Below are 21,336 nucleotides of genomic sequence, written 5' to 3' on the forward strand. Positions count from 1 at the left end.
TGACTTTACCCAACAACAGGAAAATACATACTACCTCATCCTAGCTACCAGCAAGTGTTTGGGAGACCTGTCTAGTTTCCATGTTTCATGGAATTATCATTGGGATTACTACTACAGAGACCTGTATTATGTTTGCAATTCCCCTTAATCAGAAGAGAGAAAATCAGATTAGTTCCATAAGGGTTATTACTATTTATTTCTTTTCATGCAGCTTTTCTGGGTCATGATTTAGATGAAATTTCAGTAAATTTGTGTTATTTTTGTTCTGTAGACTTTTTCAGACTACTGGTAAACCCACAGTAGTCAAGAAGAAAAAGGAAGACCCATAAAAATATGTATGTTCTAGAGAAAACAGAACTATCATCAATAAACAACCAAACAGAGGAAAATATGAATCCATTTGGAATCACAATATTAATGTAAATAGTTTCAAAAAACCAGCCTGGTCTGTCCTGGACACAAGCAATTTACAAAATGGAAAACAGGTTTGGAAGGTGTCGTTCACTTTTGGTGGCATTAGACACAAACAGCAAAGAGCAGTGGGGTAAAATCAAAATTGACATAGATCAGGAGCACTTAGAACTTGCTATCTATAGAAATGTGTGCTTTATTTCCATCACAGATTAATGAAACACCTCGCAAATGTTGTGCATTTGTGGAGAGCACACGGGTCTGTAGACAGCATACATATTACATAGTGTGCACTACTCCTGTGCATTGCTTTCGAGCATCATCACCAGAGGCTTTTTAAGACTCTGCAGCCGTGGAATTAGCTGTGGTATTGCCAGCCAGCTGTGTATCCTCCATGGGCTTTGGAACAAGCTATAAAAGTAAAAAGAAAAACATACTTTGCCAGCTCCTCACAAAACAGAGCCAGCACTTTAAAACCAAGTGGGTCCTTTTCCGCCCAGCAAATCGTGAGGTCGGCCTCACAGGTCACCATTCGGGATTACGTCAGGGACCAACCGGTTGGGTTCAGGCAGGCTCGGGCTGGTCTGGCAGGCTGCGTGAAGCGAACAAAAGCCAGACCAAGACAAAAAGTTGAGGGAGTGGGATAGGAGGAAATGAAGAAGACTGTTCCAAAGGCTTTTAAATTACGATGGCCATGTTGTTGCAATACTATTGGAAAACTAAATTAATTGCTCCCTTCCTTAGCCCCCTCCTGCTGTGACTGTATTTCTTTTAGTTAAGGGCCTGAGTCAGTAAAGATGCATCCAATTTCCATGCTGTCCAAATGCTTGAAATCACTGCAGAAGTCAGATGGAGAGAGATTTCAGTAAACTGAGCTTTTGTGACAGACAAGACTCTTCATTAGGTGGCTCTTGGCCTTCGAAGTTTTCAAGACAACAGAACTACTGGGAGAAGGTCACAAACGTACCCTAGAAAGGGCTGATTTCCACAAAATTCTACTCATCTGTTTTCTTGAAAGAGAGGACTGTGTAGAGTTTCTGTTCAGGAACCCAAAAACTGAGGCACCTTGACTCTACAGTCACTACTGAAAAAGGAGCAGACTATCTATTATGTTCTAGTTCACAGTTACATTACTGGAAAGCCAAAGGTTTTCTAGGCACTGTAAAACCACGTAATAAAAGCAGTGCACATTTTCTGTAAAAGCCAGGGGCTCTGTAACTTCACAATCCATAATACAATTTGCAAGGATGCAGCTACATGGAAACTGATTTTTTTAGTACTCTACAGTAAAAATCATCTAAATTTTGCACAATGGTTGAGCTTCACCTGGCACAGATTTCCAGAATCTCATTGGTAGCATTCCAAGAAAACGCTATTCATTATATAGGACATCTATTACCCTTTTTTGGGTTGTTCTGTAGCCATTAAACACCCCATGAGTGCAATGACAGCCATGTAAGCTAGCAAGTTCCCTGTACAGCAAAAGAACTATGTTAAAAGAAACTGAAATTGCAGAGCACGAGAAGTTGTGAATTTCACGGCGGATTCGCCTTCCCTTTGTTTGCCCTTCTTCTCCCCTTAAACACCCAATGTGTCTGTTTAAAGAGTGAGGGATGTTTTCTGTTTTGCGTTTTGTTCCTCTTACTTCTGTAATTCATTGCAGACTTCAGGACAGTAACCTCTGTAGAATTTGCTAGTGGCCCACAGAGCTAGCATAAAATAAAAAGTTACAAGTCCACATAACCTTAATTTTATGGTTATAAGCTATATTTACTGCTATATCATAAGTTTGAAAAGACTGCTAAGTGTTCAGTGTGGGAATGCAGGGAATTTCTCTTAAGTTAGTTTTATGGAGAAATGTGTTGTTAAACTGTAGGAAAGGTTACGGTCCTTTCAAGTCCTCCAGAGCAGAATGCCTATTAGGCGTTTTTAAGGTATTTATAAAATACCCCAACCACTCCTTCAATATCGTTCACTGAAATTCAAATTCAGGACCTTTGCTCTGTTCAAGTCCCTTTGGTTTTAACACTGTAAACTAACCTGAGTGAGAACGCTATCAAAAACCAAGGTGGGAAAATTTGCTTTTTAACTCTTGCCCACCTGCATCTTTTTTTAACTTTGCAAGCGTTTCTCACTGCAGCACATAAGTATGGTGTGGCCCAGTGAGCATACAATGTACTAAGCTGAGACTTCATCAACAGGAGAGATGAGAGTGCTCTTACTAATTATGTCCTGATTTTACCTGAGGAGCCCAGGCAGAATACAACCTCCTGTGTGCCTCAGTTTCCCCATCTGTAAAACTATAATGATAGTACTGAATTCCAAACGTGCTGAATCTTTGTGTGACCTGCAAAAGAACAGATGTTAAACAAGAGAAAGTACTGCTGCTCCACACACCTCAGTTCCCCTTTCTTCCCTCAGTCCCTCACTTTTCCAAGGCATGTGCTCACTCAGTTTGCTGCGTGGCCACACAATAAGCTGGACTAAACACTGCCTGCAGTCAGAGACCTAACGGGATGCCTGTGTAATGGAGTCAATCTGATCACTTACACATACAGTAAATCCACTGCCTCCAGAAAGTGGATTGGCACTACTGTTATGGGACAGGACTGTTCAGGATGAGGGGACAGGGTTAGAGGACACTTCACCTGCCCTGCATGATAGCTACATCCCTGTCTGTCTGTCCCCTGGATGTGCTCCTGATGTGTAATGTGGGGGGCTGCCGGGCTCAGGGCAGAGATGGTGGGAAAGACAGAAACCTGGCAGCGTGTAGCTTCTTGGTTTGATACACAGCACACTCCTGCCTTTTTAAAAATCTCCTTTCTTATGTCTACTTTTTGAATTTGCTTGTCATTCACATCTGCTGAAAATGATGCGTTTTCTCTCTTCTCCTTGTTGCTCACGTCATTTTTACTTTAATTCTGCATTTCATTTTTACAGGGAACGTTTTATTTTTTACAGAATGTCAAGAGGATCCCAGCCTGAAAGAACCCTTTGCAATTCAGCCTACAGTGTCATTTAAAACAGGAAAATAAATTGTGTGATAGAGACACTGAAGAACAAATGCTTTCTGGCATTCGTTTTCTCTTCAGGCATTAGGGATTTTTAAGACTGCAAGGAAAAATTCCTTTTATCTTCCAACTACAGAGTTTTCTAGCAGCATCTTTTGGTTTTAAATGACTGATAATCTACTCTCCCAGTGGAGGTCATTAAAATAAATTTTAGACCGGCCAAACAACCCTTGAAGTTCAGTTTACCTTCTGCCAAATTGACCTAGAAAACAGTAATGTCACCCTGCAATGCCCTCTGCTGGGGGACGCAACTTGGAGCTGGAAACAGAGCTACCAGTTCATGTCCTCAAGCAAGGAACATACGCGCAATGAGATGGACTGAATTTTCGCCTTCTATGTGAAATCCTGACCCCACTGAAATCAGTGGGGTTCTAGCTTTAATTTTAACTTTGGCCTTAATCATTTCCCCTTTTGAAAACTGCACCGTTGTTAACTATACTGGAAAAAAACTGTTTATTTCAAGTTCAAATGAAAACCTCATTACTGACTTACAGACACGAAGATCTCCTTTTAGCATTTATTGAGCTCCTACAGAGAGGTTTTATAAGGAAGCTTTCAGCTGAAAAAGATATTGCTCCTCTTGACATTCTTCCAAGTCATTTTAACTGTAAAAGCCTGTACGAAATCACACATGCAAATAGCATTCATGTTGCACAGGTGTGATTCTGCATAACATATTTTCACTGAACAGGTTTCTTGTACTGAGAAAAGGAAGCCAGGCAAATGCTATGCAGCAGAACAAAGCAGTGTTTCTGGAACCTGATGTGTAGAGAGCATCAAGCCTGTCAGCTGTCACCTCCAGCTCCCTCTGGGATGCAGCATCCTGGGGCCTGAGGAAGAAAAAGCTGACTTGGCCCTGCCAAGGAGCGGGATACTAGTGTGGAAATCACACAAACAGCAGTCTTCCCCCTCACAAGCATATTGATGTCACAACCCCGTGGCTTATGGGCTAGTTATTCCCAGCTCACAACTCAACAAGAGAATCATCCTTAAAAAATATTTTCCAGCCTTGGCAAGGGTGATGTAACACTATCGCTGCTTTGGTTTCAGTTCCTGTATCCCTCAGCTGGGATGATCTTGTCTGTTGTTTGTCTCTCACCACAGCTGTGCAATGGGCAGCAAGTAGGAAGGATTTTTCCACAATAGTCCCTGGTCCTCTCTGCTGGACGCTTGCTTCTTACTACTCACTTTCCACAGCTCAGATCCCACCTGGCGAGACAATTATTTTATGGTTACTACTAATTATTGTTTTTATATCTTAAATAGAAACATTTTTTCCTTGCGATGAGATGTTTCCTCTGCATTAACCTGCTTTATCACCGTGTGCCTCCCTCTGCCCTGCTTTACAGGGACAGACACCCTTGGTGCCAGGGAATGCAGGTGCAGTAAAGCCATACAGTGCCTGGCAACACCATTTTTATTTGAAGGTACTATAATTATCATTGATTTGGAAGTGTGACCTCCTTGATACACAGCCTTAGAAGTTAATATTTTTTTTTCCAGAAACGACTGTACAACGTTTGTTATGCCGTCATGGAGTTCAAAATGTCATGGTTATAAGCAGTTTTCAGGACTACACCAGGTTCATTAAAGGCCCCAGACAAGTATTTTTTTGCTTTGTATACTGTCCTGAAAACCTTCCGCTTCCTTTGGTAAGCACCGCAATATCACACCTGTTTGAAAATGAGCACGTGTGGCTACAAATATCAAAAAGTATGTTTATTCCTGATAGCAAGGGCTCAGATAGTCACTCTGGACACTTACTCGCTCTTCTCAGGAATATATTCTTTTTCAAGAGAACTGTGTAGCCCAGGGACCAGGTGTTGGGTGCTCACATACCCTAATCCTGAAATGATTAATTTGAGGGAAGGCTGGAAGTAACTGAGAGATGTTCCAGTCCTGATGCCAGTCTGGTCCCTCATAGGTGAGGCAACTGTGCCAGAAAACCAAACTGAAAATCCACCCTCTGAGTTGGCACCTTTGATGGAAGGATTGGCAGTGAAGTCCAAGACTGAACTGGCTTCCAGTTTAAACTGTCCTCTGATCCAAGGCTGTCTCTCAGCATCACAAATGAATAACGTTATATAAGGAGTCTTGCGCACACTGCTATTTTTGCTGCCAAGCAGTCTTTCAAGAAGTTGTCTCCCAATCTGGTATCTTTATACAGAATAATTTCATCCACAGAAATTCTTGCTAGTGGTTAAATTATGGCCAAGAATCTACATTCAGCCTGAATTTGTTCATGTTGGTGCACTGTACTGCTGTTGGAAAACGTGTGGTGCCACTCAGAATGATATTATACTGGAGTGTGACCAACAACAGGATTAGAGCAATATCCTGTGAATAGGAGCATGGAGTTGAACTGGTTCTATGTTTGCTGGAGGCAGCAGAACACCTGGTAAGAGGCAGTCACTGTGCTACTTCCATCCAGTTTCTGGGAAAAGACATGGGAAGGCGGAAAGGGCTGCAGCATGCCATCACCACATCAAAAAAAAGAGTGCCTCCCTGCAATCATTTCCTTCCGGCTGGCAGCAGGTAGCACTAGGAAATGACAGCTTTGGCATTCCCTGGCTCTGCTGACCTCTATCATCACCAAGCCCTGGAGAGTTCATCATTCAGAGAAGAGGGCTGAGGAAAGTTCTGCTCAACCTCAATTAAGTCTCTCTGGTTTCCAGAGAAAACAGAAGAGGCAAATTAACATCCTGCCCTAGGAAGTTTGGGGTTTTTTTGTCCTCATCACTGTGGTGGCAAAATCCAGTTTTATCAGCACTACTGAGAAAGCTTGCAGTAGCTTGAGAATTAGAGAACATGACAGCTTCCACCCAGGACAGACTTTCAGCTTTTGTCCTCTCTTCCTAAGGATACACTAAGAAAGTATCAAAAAAGGAAAAAAAAAGCAGCAGCATCAAACAAAATGACCATTCTGAACTTTTCCAGCCCTCAGCAGTCAGTAACCTTTCTGTTTGCACCAATATAAGCCCACAAGCAGTCAGTGGGAGACATGATTTGCAGAAGCAAATTCACTCATTTCCTAAGAGAGGACAAAATTTGGGGCATGACCTCAACTCCTTTCTCCTGGCCACAGCTTAGCTGAAAGCCCAGTATGTCAGATTCACCTCATCGTGATTCCAGGGACTGGTCTGGAATCAATTTGACCTAGTAAGTCTCTTTGATTGCATCAGGCCTTGCAGAAGTTTTGAACAACAAGGATCTAAACAGCAGGCAGCAATCTGCACAAAAACAATCTTTGCAGTTTAAGGATTTTTAAAGGTCTGTGCCTTTCTTTTTTTCTTTTCTTTTTTTTTTTTTTTTTTTTTTTGGTTTGGGTTTTTTTAATTTATTTCAAGTGCTTTCCAACTGAGCAAAGCTGCAGCAGGTTCATGGGAGAAGGCCTTGAGGCACCCCTGACTTTGGCACCATTATGCCATAGACACTCCATACATTTTTGGCACCTTGCAACAGACACACTGACAGCCACAGGATTGATGTAAAAGGAAAGAAGTTGTTTTGCAGTCAGAAGAGAATGTACTCAGATTTCTGAGGCCATTTGAGAGAATGCCAGAATGATACTGGATTTCGGCATTCTTAAGCTCCTTTAAGATGATGCAGCAAGTGGTCTTTTCCACATGTGATGATGTATTTCAGGACAAGAGTTTCTTCAAGATTTTCCAAGCCTGTGGGCTTCTGATCCTTTTTCAAATTACAGAGATGATAGCATACCAGGGAGAATTATGATTAGTTTAAACTCTCCACAGCTGCAAGAGATGAATGTAAAAATTCCACCCAAAAATCCACTTCTTCTGGATTGAATTTACCTACACGATACCAAGTCCTGACCAAGGGACCACTTAAAAGAGTTGGAGCAGCATCAACACTATTTAGTTTCTTCCATCACATCAACCCAGGGAAGGCTCAAAATTCTTTTACCCAACACGTCTCCCCCTGCAGCACTGCCATGATATGGGCTGGGGTATTAGCAGAGCACTGAGATGTGTGGGGAGGAAAATGGAATGATGAAATAAAAGCTTAAGTACGAGGGAATTCAAACAGGGCTTGCAACTCATTACTTGGAATACCAAGAGAATTGTAAAACACCTTGTAACCAAGAGGCTTTGCTTGGAGCTGTTAAGGACTGCAGCCCCCATTCATCCCAGGCTGACAAATTTTGAAGTCTTGGCGATGGTGGGGGTGCAAGCACTGAGCTTCGTCTCAGCTGGCCTGAGGAGACGGCGATGCTTTGTTTTGCTTAAGAGGACCTCTCTCTCTCCCTCTAAATTGCTTCCTCAGGTTTCTAATCAAATATAATAATACACAGACGAATGCTCTATCATTTGTATTGAAGCGTCGGCATAGACAACGCTGGCGGTGTGCCCACCTAGAGACACTCGACCTTCCATTTGACGGAAGAGGCCAGAGCATGCCTTGGAAGCCAGTGACTGACACCTCCTACGTTTGCCTGAATTTATTAACACAGTGATAGGCGAGACCCTGTTTTGTGGGGCCTTCCTCAAAAACGCTAAATGAAGTGGCGAAAAAAACCAAATTGCAGTTGCTTAAGCTGTCTCTCTGTCACGGACGAAGCGCCAGGCACCTCAGGGCCAGGCAGGCGGCGGCACCGGGCCTGGCCGCTGCCCTCGGTGCCCCGGCTGACAGCGGCCAGGCCCGGCAGGCAGCGGCCAGGAGCCGGGCCGCCGCTGGCACAGTGCTGTCGGTCTCTCCGGTGCTGCCAGCCTCCCCGGGACCGCCAGCCTCCCCGGGACCACCAGCCCCCGGCCCGGTGCTGCCAGCCTCTCCGGTGCCGCCAGTCTCTCTGGCCCTGCCCCTGGCGCCGCAGGGACATCAGCTTGGGAGCCTGCCCAGCTTTAAGCAGACCAGGCCCATTCTCTCAAGCAGGTGTTTCTAATCGATGCCAAAAGACCAGGCTTCTCCCGGGGGATGTAAGAAAGCATTAGGTTTTGCACTAAACAGACCCATACACAGCATAATGAACTGTATTTCAAATACATAAGCATAACCCTATTTTATGCCTTTCGCGCCACCCTGTGAGGAGACATGCTCTAAATACCAACCATAACCCTCACAGTTGTATCAGGTAACGTTTCCCTGAACGTTCCTGACGGCGTCCGGGCCCTGCCCTGCTGTCCGTCCCGCGGTAGCCGGGTGAGGCAGAGCGGCCCGGCCCGGCGGCAGCGCGGGTTGTTAGCCCTAGGATGGCGGGGAAGCACTTTTCCCCATGCGTAGTCGTGGCCGAGTGGTTAAGGCGATGGACTAGAAATCCATTGGGGTCTCCCCGCGCAGGTTCGAATCCTGCCGACTACGGCCGAAGCAAAGCGTGATTGCTTCGAATTTTTTTTTCTTTCTTTCGTTTGCTCCCGTCTCCGAGGGGTGGCGGTGCTGCAGGCGGAGCGGCCCGGTGGCCCGGCCGCGGACGCGCTTCACAGTCCGCCCCCGATACGGCGGCAGGCGCGGAGACTCCGCCCCGGCAGCCGCGGGGCCGCCTTGGCAACCGCTGGCGGCGGCAAGATGGCGGACGACTTGGATCGGTTACTGGATGAGGTGGAGAGGCGGCTGTGTCGCCTGCCGGGCGGGCGGGGGGGCGGCGGGCAGCCACCGGCACGGCGACGGCGAGGAGGAGGCGGCAGCGGCGGAGCAGGGCAGGTTAGCGGTGCCGCGGCGTCCCGGCGGGCGGGTCCTCACGGTCTCCCCGCCGAGCGGGCGGCCGCTGTGGGGGCGAGGGGCCCGGCGCTCCGCCGCCCTGTGCGCCGGGGGGGAGCGGCGCCCGGCCGGGCTCCTCAGGCACCGGGAACACCGGGGCTGGGGGGCCGCAGCGCAGGCCGGCGGGCAGCGAGCACCCCCGTGGTAACTTACCGGTAACACCCAAGCCGTGAGCCGGCCAGCTGAGATACTTCAGGGAGTCTTTGTCTCTTGGGGGTATCCCAACCTCGGCTTAAATATGGCGGTAAAAGCTGCACTAATGTGCTTGCGAGTTAGCGTGAGGGACTACTTGGCTCTATAGCCGACCTGGTGATATAAATATATATACATATAAAACATCTATAAATCTTGTGATTTAGAAGGCAGTACTTTAGCAGTGGTATTATCAAACGTTTCCTTCTGTTGATACTTCAGTCATTTATGTATTCTGTTCATACTCTTTCCGTTAACCATCTCTTCTATAGTAAGTGCTTACACGCTACGCTTTCATGTATCCACCTCACATCACAGTTTTCGCAAAACCGTGGCCTGGTCATGACAGGGCCACTGCTGACAGCACTGCCGGGTGTCCCGCCACCCCTCTGCTGCCACCGGCTCATCCTCGTGGATGAGGCTTCCACCCCAGCCCTCACACCTGCCCCTGCTCATCCTCGTATTTTCATCCCGGCCCGCACCAGCACCTCAGGCTCCGGCTGGAAGGTCTGTGGACCGTGGGGGCTTGGCCAGATGTCTCCACAGGTGGGCTGCTGAGAGCTTACCCGACAGACATTTCAGAGTCCCAGGCAAGGATCCTGAAGAGCCAAATGACTTAATGCAAGACCAACAAGCCGACTGGACTGGACTGCCCTGTTGTTTGCATAATGGTTAGATGAGCACTTGAATTTAGTCAATCTAATCACAATATTTCAAAAAATCAGAGTTTTCTTCTTTCTCGGGAGTAGATTTGCTCTTGACTGGTTGACACAGCAGTACTGTAGGCCTCCCTTTCTTTGACAAAGAGCTAGCAAAGAGCAGATTTGAGTGACAAGACTCCTCACTTGAGTGAAAGAGAAGTGCTGGTGATCTCTCTAAATGCATACAGTTTGGCAGCAATTCCTTCAGAACCCCTGCAGTTGTATAGCACGAGGAGAGAACTCCCTCTGGTCTTTTCATATTCCTGCTGCTGAAGATTAATGTGAAAAAACAGGGCTGTCCAATTTATTGCTCAGTGAGTACAGCATGGGTTATATTGTCTTAGTTTTATTCAGGGTTGGAAGTGGCTCGAAATTAAAGAAGCAAGTAAAAGTAACACCTGTGATGGGAGAGTTCAACAGGGACTGAAAGGCGTCATGCTGCAGTTTACATCTGCCCAGACATGATTTGGGTGGCCTACCTTAAATACTACAGAAATATTAGAGGAAAAAGGCTAATTTTTCCTAAATTTTAACTAAATTTTATGTTTTACCTTACAATTCTTAGAACTGCTCTGGTCATGCTACTAAATGAAGGCTGATTTCTTTGTTTTTCAGATCAGCTAAACTGTTAATGAGTGCTGGCAGCAGTGAAGAAGATATAGACGACATTATTGATGAAATCTGTAATGACAGCAGCTTTACCAAAACACCTCTGGTGAGTGGGAGTTTGGAGAAATGCACAACAGATGAGGTTCAGCAATGGAAAGAAAAGCATCGTAAACTAAAACTGTTTTAAAACAAAAAATTAACTAAAAGAAGCTGTAGGATGAACTAGGAAAATAAAGCAGAAAGGGAAAATGTGACAGTCCTGTAGTGAGGAATAGGAGGGGTGCAAAGAGATGGTCTTACTCAGGCAGTAACAGGCAATTGAAAGAAGTGCTAGTTCAAGATACAGCATAGTGTCAAATGTCACAGAATGGCTGAGGTTGGAAGAGGGACCTCTTGGAGGTCATCTGGTCCAACCACCTGCTCAAGCAGGGCCACCTGGAGCCAATTGCCCAGGACCATGTCCATAAGGCTTTTGGGTATCTCCAAGGATGGATACTCTACAGCCTAAGTAACCTGTTCCAGTGTTCAACCACGCTCACAAGAAGTAAAAAATTTTCATATGTTTAACTGGAATTTCTTGTATTTCAGTTTGTGCCCATTGTCTCTCCTCCTGTCAGTGGGCCCCACTGAGAAGAGTCTGGCTACGTCTTTATTCTTCGCCATCATCTATTTTCGTACATTGCCAAGATTCTCCTGACCCTTGTCATTTCCAGGCTAAACAATTCCAGCTGTCTTAGCTTGTACCTGTACGTCAGATGGTCTAAGTCCTTAATCACCTTCATGGTCCTTTCCTGGACCCACTCCATTATGTTCATGTCTCTTTTTGTACTGAGCACAGCACTCCAGACGTGTCTATGAGGCCATGTCTGGAATATTGTGTCCAGTTCTGGGTTCCCCAGCATAAGAGAGAGATGGAGCTACTGGAAAGCCTCGAGCAAAGGGCCATGGCGATGATTAAGAAACTGGGCTATCTTTCATATGAGGAGAGGCTGAGAGACCTAGGACTATTCAGCCTGGAGAAGAGAAGGCTCCAGGGGGATCTTATCAATGTGTGTAAATACCTGATGGGTGGCATAAAGAAGGGTCCAGATTCTCTTCTGTAGTGCCCAGTGACAGGACAAGAGGCAATGGACACAAAATGAAATACATTAAATTCCATCTGTACACAAGAAAACACTTTTTTACTGTGAGGGTGGTCAAACACTGGGACAGCCTGCCCAGAGAGGCTGGGGATTCTGTCTGTGGAGATTTTCAAAACCCAACTGGACACAGTCCTGGCCAAGCTTCTGAAGGTGACCCTGCCGGGAGGTGGCCTTGACAATCTCAAGAGGCCCTTCCAACCAAAATGATGCTGTGATTCTGTCTCACCAGTGGTGAGTAGAGAGGAAGGATCACCTCCCTCAACCTGCTGGCAATGTCCCTCCTGATGTAGTCCAGGATGCTGTTAGCCTTCTGTGCTACCACTTGCTGATTGTCAACTTACCATTGACCAGATTTCCCACGGCCTTCTCTGCAAAGCTGCTTTCCAACTGGTCAACCCTCGGTGTGTTCTGGTGCATAAGGGTTATTCCTCCCCAGGGGCAGGAGTTTGCATTGCCCCTGGACTGAACTTCCGGAGATTCCTCTCAGCCCATTTCTGCAGTCTGTTGAGGTCTCTCTGAATGGCAGCACAGTCACCTGGCATACAAACCACTGCTTCCTGTTTTGTATCATGTGCAAATGACTTCTCTTGTTTGACAGCAGGAGATGGAGATGAAGCCACAAATGTACATTGTCAAGATAGAGTGATAGAAGACATTGGAAATAGATATTCATTTAGGTATCATCAGTAGAAAATGATGATATTTATACTTTGTAACCCCTTGTACAGATTCTCTTATTTTCATGAGTAGCGTTGGTTTTGCTTTGTTTGGCTTTGATCTCTTACAGAGTGACTAAACCTGAATCAACAAAAACCCACTTGTATGTCACAATATATATGTCTGAGTGAGAGAGAATTGTCAGTAAATTTGTACAATTTTATCATCTTGTATGCCTAGGACTTCCCATTTAGGATCTAGAATTCCAGTATTCTAGAATTCAAAGAAATGACAGAAACTTCTCAAAACTTTATCTATTTGAATAATCCCAAATTCTTAGTCCCCTTTTTCTGTGACCAAGATTTTCTGGCTCCTGCTTATTAAGTAAAACAGAATAATGTTACCTTGCTGTAATGCTGCTTTATTCTTTGGCTGCTTTTTAAATAGAAATTGAAGTCTAACTCTGCAAGTCTTACACCTGAAACAAACAGTGCTGTTGTACAGTCTCATAGGAAAAGGTAAGTGAAAAATGTTTTGGCTAGCTGAACATAGCTTGATTATAGCTTGTTGTCAGCCTAATAATATTGCTATTGTTTAATCTGTGTTGACATTAAATAGGAAAGAAACTGAATATTTAGAGAAGCATTCTTTAAAAAAAACCCCAAAGATAGACAATTTTGAAGAATTACTAATGTGCTTTCATGTGGTCAAAATTGTGTATTATATATTTATTAATTATTTAAGTTACTGAACAGCAGCTTCCTTTGCCTTATGGACATACACATTTATCAAATGCTGCAATATATATTCCCATGTATATTTGGTATAGAGAGTGGCTGTCATATAATTTTTCTTGGAACACCTTGGTAATGGAAGTTCTAAAATTCTGTAGTTTGTAAGCATTTGGATGCTTTGCCTGTATTTAATAAACACTATTTCAGAAATACCATGCTGTTAAACTAGGAGGAGCATTGCTGTAATTTAATATTTTAAACAAAATCCATATAGATGCTGTCCAGTGTACCTGGGTGGAAGCTCTTCACCATATGGCATAGGAACAAATATTTCAAAAAGGTAGGAAACATGAAAAAAAAATGTTCTAATTGTTTTGTCATTATTTTTATTCACAGCCATGTTTTGTGGTGGTACAGAGTTCTGCGTTTGGACTGGATAGGACAGCCTTATATTCACCTAAACACGTGGCTACCTGTAACTGCAGTTGGAGTCAGCTGGTCCCTTGCAGTCCTGTGTTGTTGACCACTAGAATTTTTGTTTGCTTGAGGAGTTGAAAAATGTGTGCAAGTGAGCCATGAGACTCCAAAAATCACTAACAAGTAGTTAAGGAAGTTACTGCTGTATTGTCACTTTTCCCTGCCTCTCTTCAGCCTTCCTATGTGATGCTGAGTATGTGACTTAAATCAGTGGGCTGCTTTAAATCATCCCAGAGCATGAACTGAAAATAGCCAGAGTGCTTTGCAACTGCAGCTGAACTTTGTAGGAGAGGTACTTTAAAGATTTATCGCCAACATCCTATAGAACGTTATTGCATTTCCATGTGCCATTTTTTGTAGTAAGTACTTGATGTATGTACTTTGATGGATGCTGGTCAGGTGCCATAGCAGTGAGTAGGACCAGAGAGAATATATCAAGGCAATATCACTTTATTTTAGGGGTTCGGTGAGGCTAGGGACCTGCGAAAATAATCCATGGTCATATAGTTAAAACACATACCATAGTGAATGTGCCAGAGATGTGAAAAAAGTTAAAATTACAGGGTAACCTTGCTTCTAGTATTTCTGAGTGAGCACTGTACTTCAAAAGAGTTATGATCTGTGTAGCTTCTCTGATTGTAATAAGCTCATGGAGCTTTCTGTTCTTTTTTGACCAGGACATGTGATCAGCTACGTTGTACTGCTTGTGACTTCCGTGTGTCGCTTTTCAATGACTACATCTGGGATCAGTCCTGTGATTATCTTTTTTTCAGGTATGTCTGAGGTGGGTTTGGTATTAGTATTGTGTCGCAGTGCTTTGGGGCTTGATAGGAATGGGAAAGATGAAAAGTCCTGAGCACTCCAGTGCTAAAAAGGAGCATGTGTGCAACCTGTTCGGGGATAGGTGGGAAAGTCTGCAGGGTAAGGGATGCAACATCTCCCTTAATCTGTTTTCATGCCTTTCCATTTCTTCCCCCATCACTCTCTCTCTCTGCTTTTAAAAAGAATTCAAGTTTCATGGATCAAAAGGCAACTTTACTGCTGAAATAAGCAGAAAATCCGTGTGGTGGGTTGGCCTCTGGTGTGCCATAGCAGGATGCCTGCAAAATGAATGCAGACTGTTCAGCATGTGCTTCTCACCATACCTTCAGTCATATAGACTGTGATTGTTTCAGATTTTCTTTTTTCTAGTATCAAGTATTATGCTGTCATGTTCAGAGAAGATCAAATAGTTTGATTTCTTAACAGACTTCTTTTTGAAGCAAAGTTTGATTAAATGGAGGGGTGGGATTTTTGTTTTCTTCTTATGTTGTGGTATCTTTGACTTTAATTATTTCAGAGTTTTTTGAAGACTTAAAATTAAGGAATTCTTATTTCCAGTTTCTCTAAAACTGTATCTAATGCCAAGACTTAGTGAAGGATAGTGTAGTAGGCATGCTGCTAATACAGACATCAAATTTGGATTCCTCTTATTTTAGTGAAGTCTCTGTATGTGCCCATTAACTGATGGAGGTAGTGGATGTGTTCAGAGTATGTGCTTGGCCACCAGGGATGTGACAACTGGAGCATATAATGAATACATGATCTCCTTTTCCATTCTTTTTCTTGTATTACATGTTAGGTTTTTCCTGTATTTTCCTTCCAGTTTTGAAATTTGTATCTCTCTTTGAATGCAAATCTTATTTTCCCATTATTTAAAGCAGCATTAAAAACACCATGCTGCCCTGGCCTCCTGAGATGAGTTTGGTAGCTGAAAGGTTAAATAGAAATAAGATTATTTTATTTACTTGAAGTGTAAACTATTCTGCTTCTAAGGTCTTGAAATCATTTAAAAGACATGAAAAGCGTTAGTATGAGATACTTGTAACATTGATTAAAATCTTTAATCTTTAGCAAGATATTTAGCTATTTATTTTGTCTAACCTGAATTTTAAAAAGCAAACTTGAAGATTAAACATTTGCCTTCCATTAATAGGTGTATGATCTCTTTTTCTAAAAATTCTTCCTTTAGTGTTTGTTTTGGGTTTTCTTTATTTAGCTGGACTTGCTAATGTTGTTTTTGAGCAATCCAGTGGCCAGAAATTAATGGCCAGCAGGAGGTCATGAGAGCAGGGATAGTTAAAATGATAAATTTTCACTTGGTTTTGGAAACAACTTGGTTTTGTAATAGCCTTGCTGGTTTTTAATTTGTTGTGGTGATGCCTGCACAGGAATTATTTGTGGTTTGGTGTACATTGTTACCTCTTATGGCCATTTCATTTCAGTCACTTTAACAACCATCCTGAGTAACAGTTCCTGATGAAAAGTTTAACTTTGTAGTTGTACCCATTCTGCATAGGGAGTTTTACAGTAAGTTTGATAGAATAAATACATTTTGTACTAGTTTCTTAACACAAGAATTAACACTACCTGATTTTGTTCCCAACTCTTTCTCTGGAGGCTGACACAGGGTTACTGAACGTGACAGAGAACATTGCTTACAAAAACATCAATTAATCTCCAGTTGATCTGAGAATACAGGAAACTCTGCACAGAGGCTGCTCTCAGGAAAGGATTGTGTCCAAAACAGAATTTAAACATATCCCTAAATTCATTCATGACAGTGGTACTAGAAGTGTTCTTAAGAGCATTTCTGAATTGAAATGGCCCCATGAATATTTTTTCTTAAAAAAAAAGCATGATCCTAAACTGAATTCACTTGGTTGGCAGGAATAACATGCCTGAGCTCAGTAAACTAAGAGCGAAGATGATAAAGAAGAAAGGAGCACGAGCATATGCTTGTCAGTGCAGTTGGAGGTCCATTGATGAATTAACTGACCTCCGAACAGACCAGCAGCTTCGGTGGGTTTGTGGTAAACATGCAGAATGAAGTCACTTTGTGTATGGTACCTGCTTGTGTAGGAACAGGTCACAAATTCAATTTGTTTCCCACACAGTTTTCTGAGAACCTGAATACTTACATCTAGAAATAGATTGTAACACCCAGATTTCAACCTGAAATTTTTTTTTCAATTTAACTGTCTTGCAAGCAATGTGGGAGTTGAATTATTAGAAGAAACAACCAGTTTGGAGGCTTTGTGGAAGCTAAATGAGGTTAAATGAGGCTAAAGCTCATACTCAACAGTGTTAAAGAAAGGAAGAGGAATAGGCATGGGGCAAAGCCCGCTGAGACTGTTCTCATATCTAGCAGAGAGCTTTATTTCCCTTGTCTGCAGAATCTTGGATTCAAAATGGTGAATTGGGATGCAGCCATGACACAAAAGCGTATGAATTTCTGCACAGAAATTAATACTGCTGTTCTGCTTTTCTCATAGTTGTTAACGAGCAAGTGGTTGTAGATGTCTTAAAAAATTACTGCAAGATCAGCTCTCACCTTGAAGGTTTCAGCACACCCCAAAACTTTACTTTCTTTTACCCACCAGTAGCCAAAAACTGGAAAACTGGTGCTGGAAATTTCCTTCCAGTTCCTACTGCTTTCTTCAAAGCACCTTCTGCTGACTAAGGACTTCTATACCACAGTGAATTTCTTGGACTTCTTTTCAGCCTTCGCTGCAAGAGGTGAACAAGTTCTGCAATTGTTAAATACTGTGCAATTTTAAAGAGATTCTGAAGAGTATATGACCCTTCTATCAATATGTTCAAGGGAAAAAAGGCTCAGGCTTTTAAGAGTGAGAAAATATCTATCCCCATTGACATTCAAGTTTGGATTTTTTTCAGTTTCACTTAGTTTTCACTTCAGCTTCACTTTCAAAGTGCTACATATTCAGAAAGTATAACTGCCTGTTTCAGCATACTCCCTTCCCCCAGTAACGTCGCGAAACTACTTCCCGTATCATGTTACTTGGTGAATTGTCTTGATTACAGTTAATGTCACTATAGTTTATGAGCTCATTCTTTTCATTATGTATAAATAACACAGGAGATTGATTTGGGTTTGGGGTGAGCAGAGAGGAAGGAAAGGATTACCAGTCCTGGCAATTACTAGATTGAAAAGTGTCTCAAGATGGGAAGTCTGTCAGTATCTTTGCTATGCAGTATGTGATACTGTCCAGATAAATTCAAAATTAATTACTTAGTGCAATTCTAGCTATACAGAGCTATTTAATTTTTATCTTTTTTTAAAAAAGTTTTGCTCATGGCCCTAATCTGTACATTTGCCCTTTATCTGAGCTTTTCCAAAACAATTGCATGGTCTTTCCCATAGAGGTCATCCCTCAAATCTGTTGCTTTGTCTGTACTCTGAAAGATACCAGTAGTGACCGGAGGCATAATGTACTCTGCATCTTGCTCACCTTCTCCCTACGTGAGTTGGTTTGGGGGAGTTTTTTTGAACCTGTAGAGGACCAGCACTGTTCCTGAAGGCCTGGCAGTGTCTACGTTGTACAGTGCTTCTTCGGTGCTCTAGAGTGCATGTTCCAGTGCCACATGGAGCCTTGCTAGTAGGTTCAGAGGTGAGCTGGCTTCGGAGAGGTACTGCTTGGCATAAGGTTGTAGACGTATTTAGGGTCACGTATTGGTTTCAATGCAATTGGTGTATCAGGCTGAAGTTGCAACTGCTAGAGTCTAAAACTGCAGATTCAGAAGATAGAGAGACCCAGAGACCAGTTGATTAATGCTCCATCAGCTCCTTGAAGAGGTCTGCTTGCCTTTCTGTCCTTTGTGAAGAGAAGGCCCCTGTGTGGACTGTAAGCAGTAAGTGTTCTTGGGTTTTCTTCAGGTGGGCCTGAGCAATTTCCATTCCCAGAGATCCATGCTAATGGTAAGAGAAGAACCCAGCAGTAGTATAATTTATTAACAAGCTCTAGAGAAGAAGAAACCTACTTTCCATTCCTCTTCCTGAAGAAGAATGGATTTCAAAAAGTGCTGAGTTGCCTTGGCCTGCCTATTCCAAGGCCATTTGAAACTGGTGACCAAGTAGCCCCACAGGACCCTCTTTTGGCCTGGATTTGCGCTGGACCTTGTCCCACAGTGAGCTTGCAAGAATGAGTTGGGTTTGCAACTTGTGAGCAGCAGATGAAGAGAATCCTAACACCCATCTCAGTTCACGAGACCAAGTCTTACATGACTCGGAAAAGGAGCATGTCTCCTGTACCCTGTTTTAAACAAACCAACAGAAATAGTCACGCTCTCTGAACAGTTTGCGCTACCAAGTGTGTGGAGCAAATGGTGCAGAAACAAAAGTTCAAGACATCCATTCTAGTGATTCTTATGACAAGAAGACAGCCTGCAGCACTTGAAAAGTAGAGGCTAGGAAGGAATGGAGACACAAGGACTTAGAGTATAGGAGGAGTAAAAAGGTTTAACACCAGTATCTATTGACAACATTAGTCAGCATTTCTCCTAGGTCAGCTTGTCCCTCAGTCTTCTGTTAGCCTGAAGAGTTGTAGAAAGAGAGTTCCCTTTCTGGGCAGAGATTGTTGTGAGGTGATTGTATCACTAACACCATTAAGACTGCACCCTAAGCTCTAAAAGTGTTAGAAGATAATCTTTATTGGTAAACCTATGTGGAAACCTGAGCCTTCCCCTGAAATCATTATGTTAATTCAAGTGTCATTACTTGTTTCTGGCCTTGGTCAGAATGGTGGGATGTGGTGGCTCTTTGTCCAAGTGAAATTTTAAACAGGTGCAGAAATAGTGTTTATTGTATTGGTTTTCAGTACAGCGTTTAGCATATTTCTAGATCTGAGAATAATTACTATGTCTTGAAATACAATTATTTTGTTAGAAAAAGGAGTGGTATTAAGTATTTGATTTCTCTTCCTTTGCTTTCTTCAGTTACATGTTAAAAACCCCTCCAGAGTTCTCAAATGAAAAGAATGTAAGGTAAAATTAGAGCTTGAGTGTTCATTTGATGAAGTTATTTTAAGATTGCACAAGGTTTTTAAGATGTAGCCCAGACCCTAAGTGATATTTCCGTGTCAGTTAGACAGCAGGGATTATGTAAAGAATTTTGTTTAAGAATGCCATTCAGCTGTTGTCAAACGGAAGTACTGGAGAACAGTTTTGCTAAGTATAAATGTGACCATTGTTTTCCTCCAGTTTTTTGCCTTGGAAGTAATAATACCATTTCTGTTTGTGAAATGGGCAAGGTGAAAAACCTGAGACTTTGATTTTGCTTAGCTGATACGCTTGCAAATTTTCTAGCCTGCAGCAGATCCCTCAACAAAGACAAAGCAATGAAGGATGACAAAACAAGAATCCACACAAAAGCATTCACTTGGAAATGTAGTCAGTGGTTTAATGTCAAACTTTTCTCAATCTGTGTTCCTGCAATACTTCTGGATAGGAATCCAGTCCAGATCTACATCGTACATTTTTATAGCTTTTCTTTAACAAATTTTAATGTGCTGTTCTGGCTAGATCTCACTTTTTTTACCTGCAAGCTATGGAGTGTGTCCAACCCAGATGCTGAATATAGCTCAGAAGAGTAAATATTAAGGATCTTGCCCTGCCATAAAATTGAACTTACAGAAGTGTGATAGCATTACATATTGCAAGCTATGCACTGTATAAAATGGCATAAAGATATTTTTTTCTGAGCACCCATTTCAGTTTTGTACCAAAGGTATTCTGCAAGTGCTAGGAACTGGAAGCTGTCACTTGTTGAAAGACTGCTCACTTCTCTTGTTTCCTGACATGTGAGTCTTCGGGTCATGTAACCAGCACATGTGGTAGTCACACAATAGGAGAGGGCCTGTGTTGGGAGCTGCATAGGCAAATTTTTCTTCCTGCCAGGCTCTTTTTACACAAGACCTGACCAGTTTTGTCTGTTGTGTGATACCCAGTAATCACAGACAGCCCAGCCTGTGGGGGATGGAGTCAAGGAGTGTCAGATGCTGCTTATTTGTGAAGGCCACATATGATGCCTGAGACTTGGCATGTGTGCTTCGAGGAAACTATTTTTGAAATGTCAACACTTCAGTAAAATAAAAAGTTGGAACAAATCTGAATTGTGTGTTGTGTAAATTCTATTGTGTTGTTCCTATCCAAGGGAAGCTTTATGAAAATGGTGTAGGGCCATGGTTTCTCCATCAGAAGGATTATGAAATGCCCTTAGTACAGAAACATCCTGCTCGTAAGAAGCAATAATTACTGTTGCGTGTGTTTTCTCACATCAATGGGGATGCAGCAAATATCTGAGAATTAAATGAGCTTTAACATTCTTTACCAGATAACATGAGGAGAGCCCGTTAAATTACAGAGAGCTCATAAAGGTGAATGCATTTACCACAGTTCTTGGATGTTTACCTAGGATAAAAGGTGGAACCAGCTGCTGTGGAAGGTGGCATATAGCTCAACTTCTTGCAGAGTCGGATGCTGGTATCTTTGTGTATCAGTGAAGGCAGGTTACCACTAGCATCATACCGGTCACTTAAAAGAGGGAGATAGTCAAGGAATCAAAGCATTTGCTGTCCCCTGGATCTTGCTGTAGAAAACTTCTTCGTACCAGGAAGAAATTGCTCCATGTATGGGAGTTGGAACAAATCTTTGTTTTCCATAATGAAGAAATGCTGCATGGCATACATCACAGTAACAGACATAAATATTTCCTATACTCCATTTTAAATTTGGACTCTAGGCACTGGCACTATTCAGGCAATAATTACTTCCCAGACTTAGTGGGTGA

The 21,336-nt window shown here is 42.9% G+C and overlaps 1 protein-coding gene and 1 non-coding gene across 2 annotated transcripts; both read left to right on the forward strand.

The window, feature by feature from the left end:
• The first annotated feature begins 8,719 nt into the window (after positions 1-8,719).
• Positions 8,720-8,801, forward strand: TRNAS-AGA (transfer RNA serine (anticodon AGA)). The gene has a single exon. It is a non-coding gene; the product is annotated as a tRNA-Ser (tRNA).
• A 110-nt stretch (positions 8,802-8,911) lies between these two features.
• CFAP418 (cilia and flagella associated protein 418) lies at positions 8,912-20,659 on the forward strand. The gene is made up of 7 exons (XM_055799029.1): positions 8,912-9,066; positions 9,098-9,140; positions 10,706-10,805; positions 12,946-13,016; positions 13,507-13,572; positions 14,387-14,482; positions 16,419-20,659. The coding sequence occupies exons 1-7, from the start codon at positions 9,006-9,008 to the stop codon at positions 16,576-16,578; spliced, it is 597 nt and encodes a 198-aa protein (XP_055655004.1). The 5' UTR covers positions 8,912-9,005; the 3' UTR covers positions 16,579-20,659.
• The last annotated feature ends 677 nt before the right edge of the window (positions 20,660-21,336 follow it).

The sequence above is a fragment of the Falco peregrinus genome, chromosome 3 (assembly GCF_023634155.1).
Source record: "Falco peregrinus isolate bFalPer1 chromosome 3, bFalPer1.pri, whole genome shotgun sequence".
Classification (NCBI taxonomy): domain Eukaryota; kingdom Metazoa; phylum Chordata; class Aves; order Falconiformes; family Falconidae; genus Falco; species Falco peregrinus.

Excerpts from the sequence above, each read along its gene's own strand:
- CFAP418 (XM_055799029.1), top strand. The coding sequence starts at position 9,006 with ATGGCGGACGACTTGGATCGGTTACTGGATGAGGTGGAGAGGCGGCTG. Across the intron at positions 10,806-12,945 it reads GCTTTACCAAAACACCTCTG|AAATTGAAGTCTAACTCTGC; the intron begins GTGAGTGGGAGT and ends CTTTTTAAATAG. Across the intron at positions 13,573-14,386 it reads GGAACAAATATTTCAAAAAG|GACATGTGATCAGCTACGTT; the intron begins GTAGGAAACATG and ends TTTTTTGACCAG.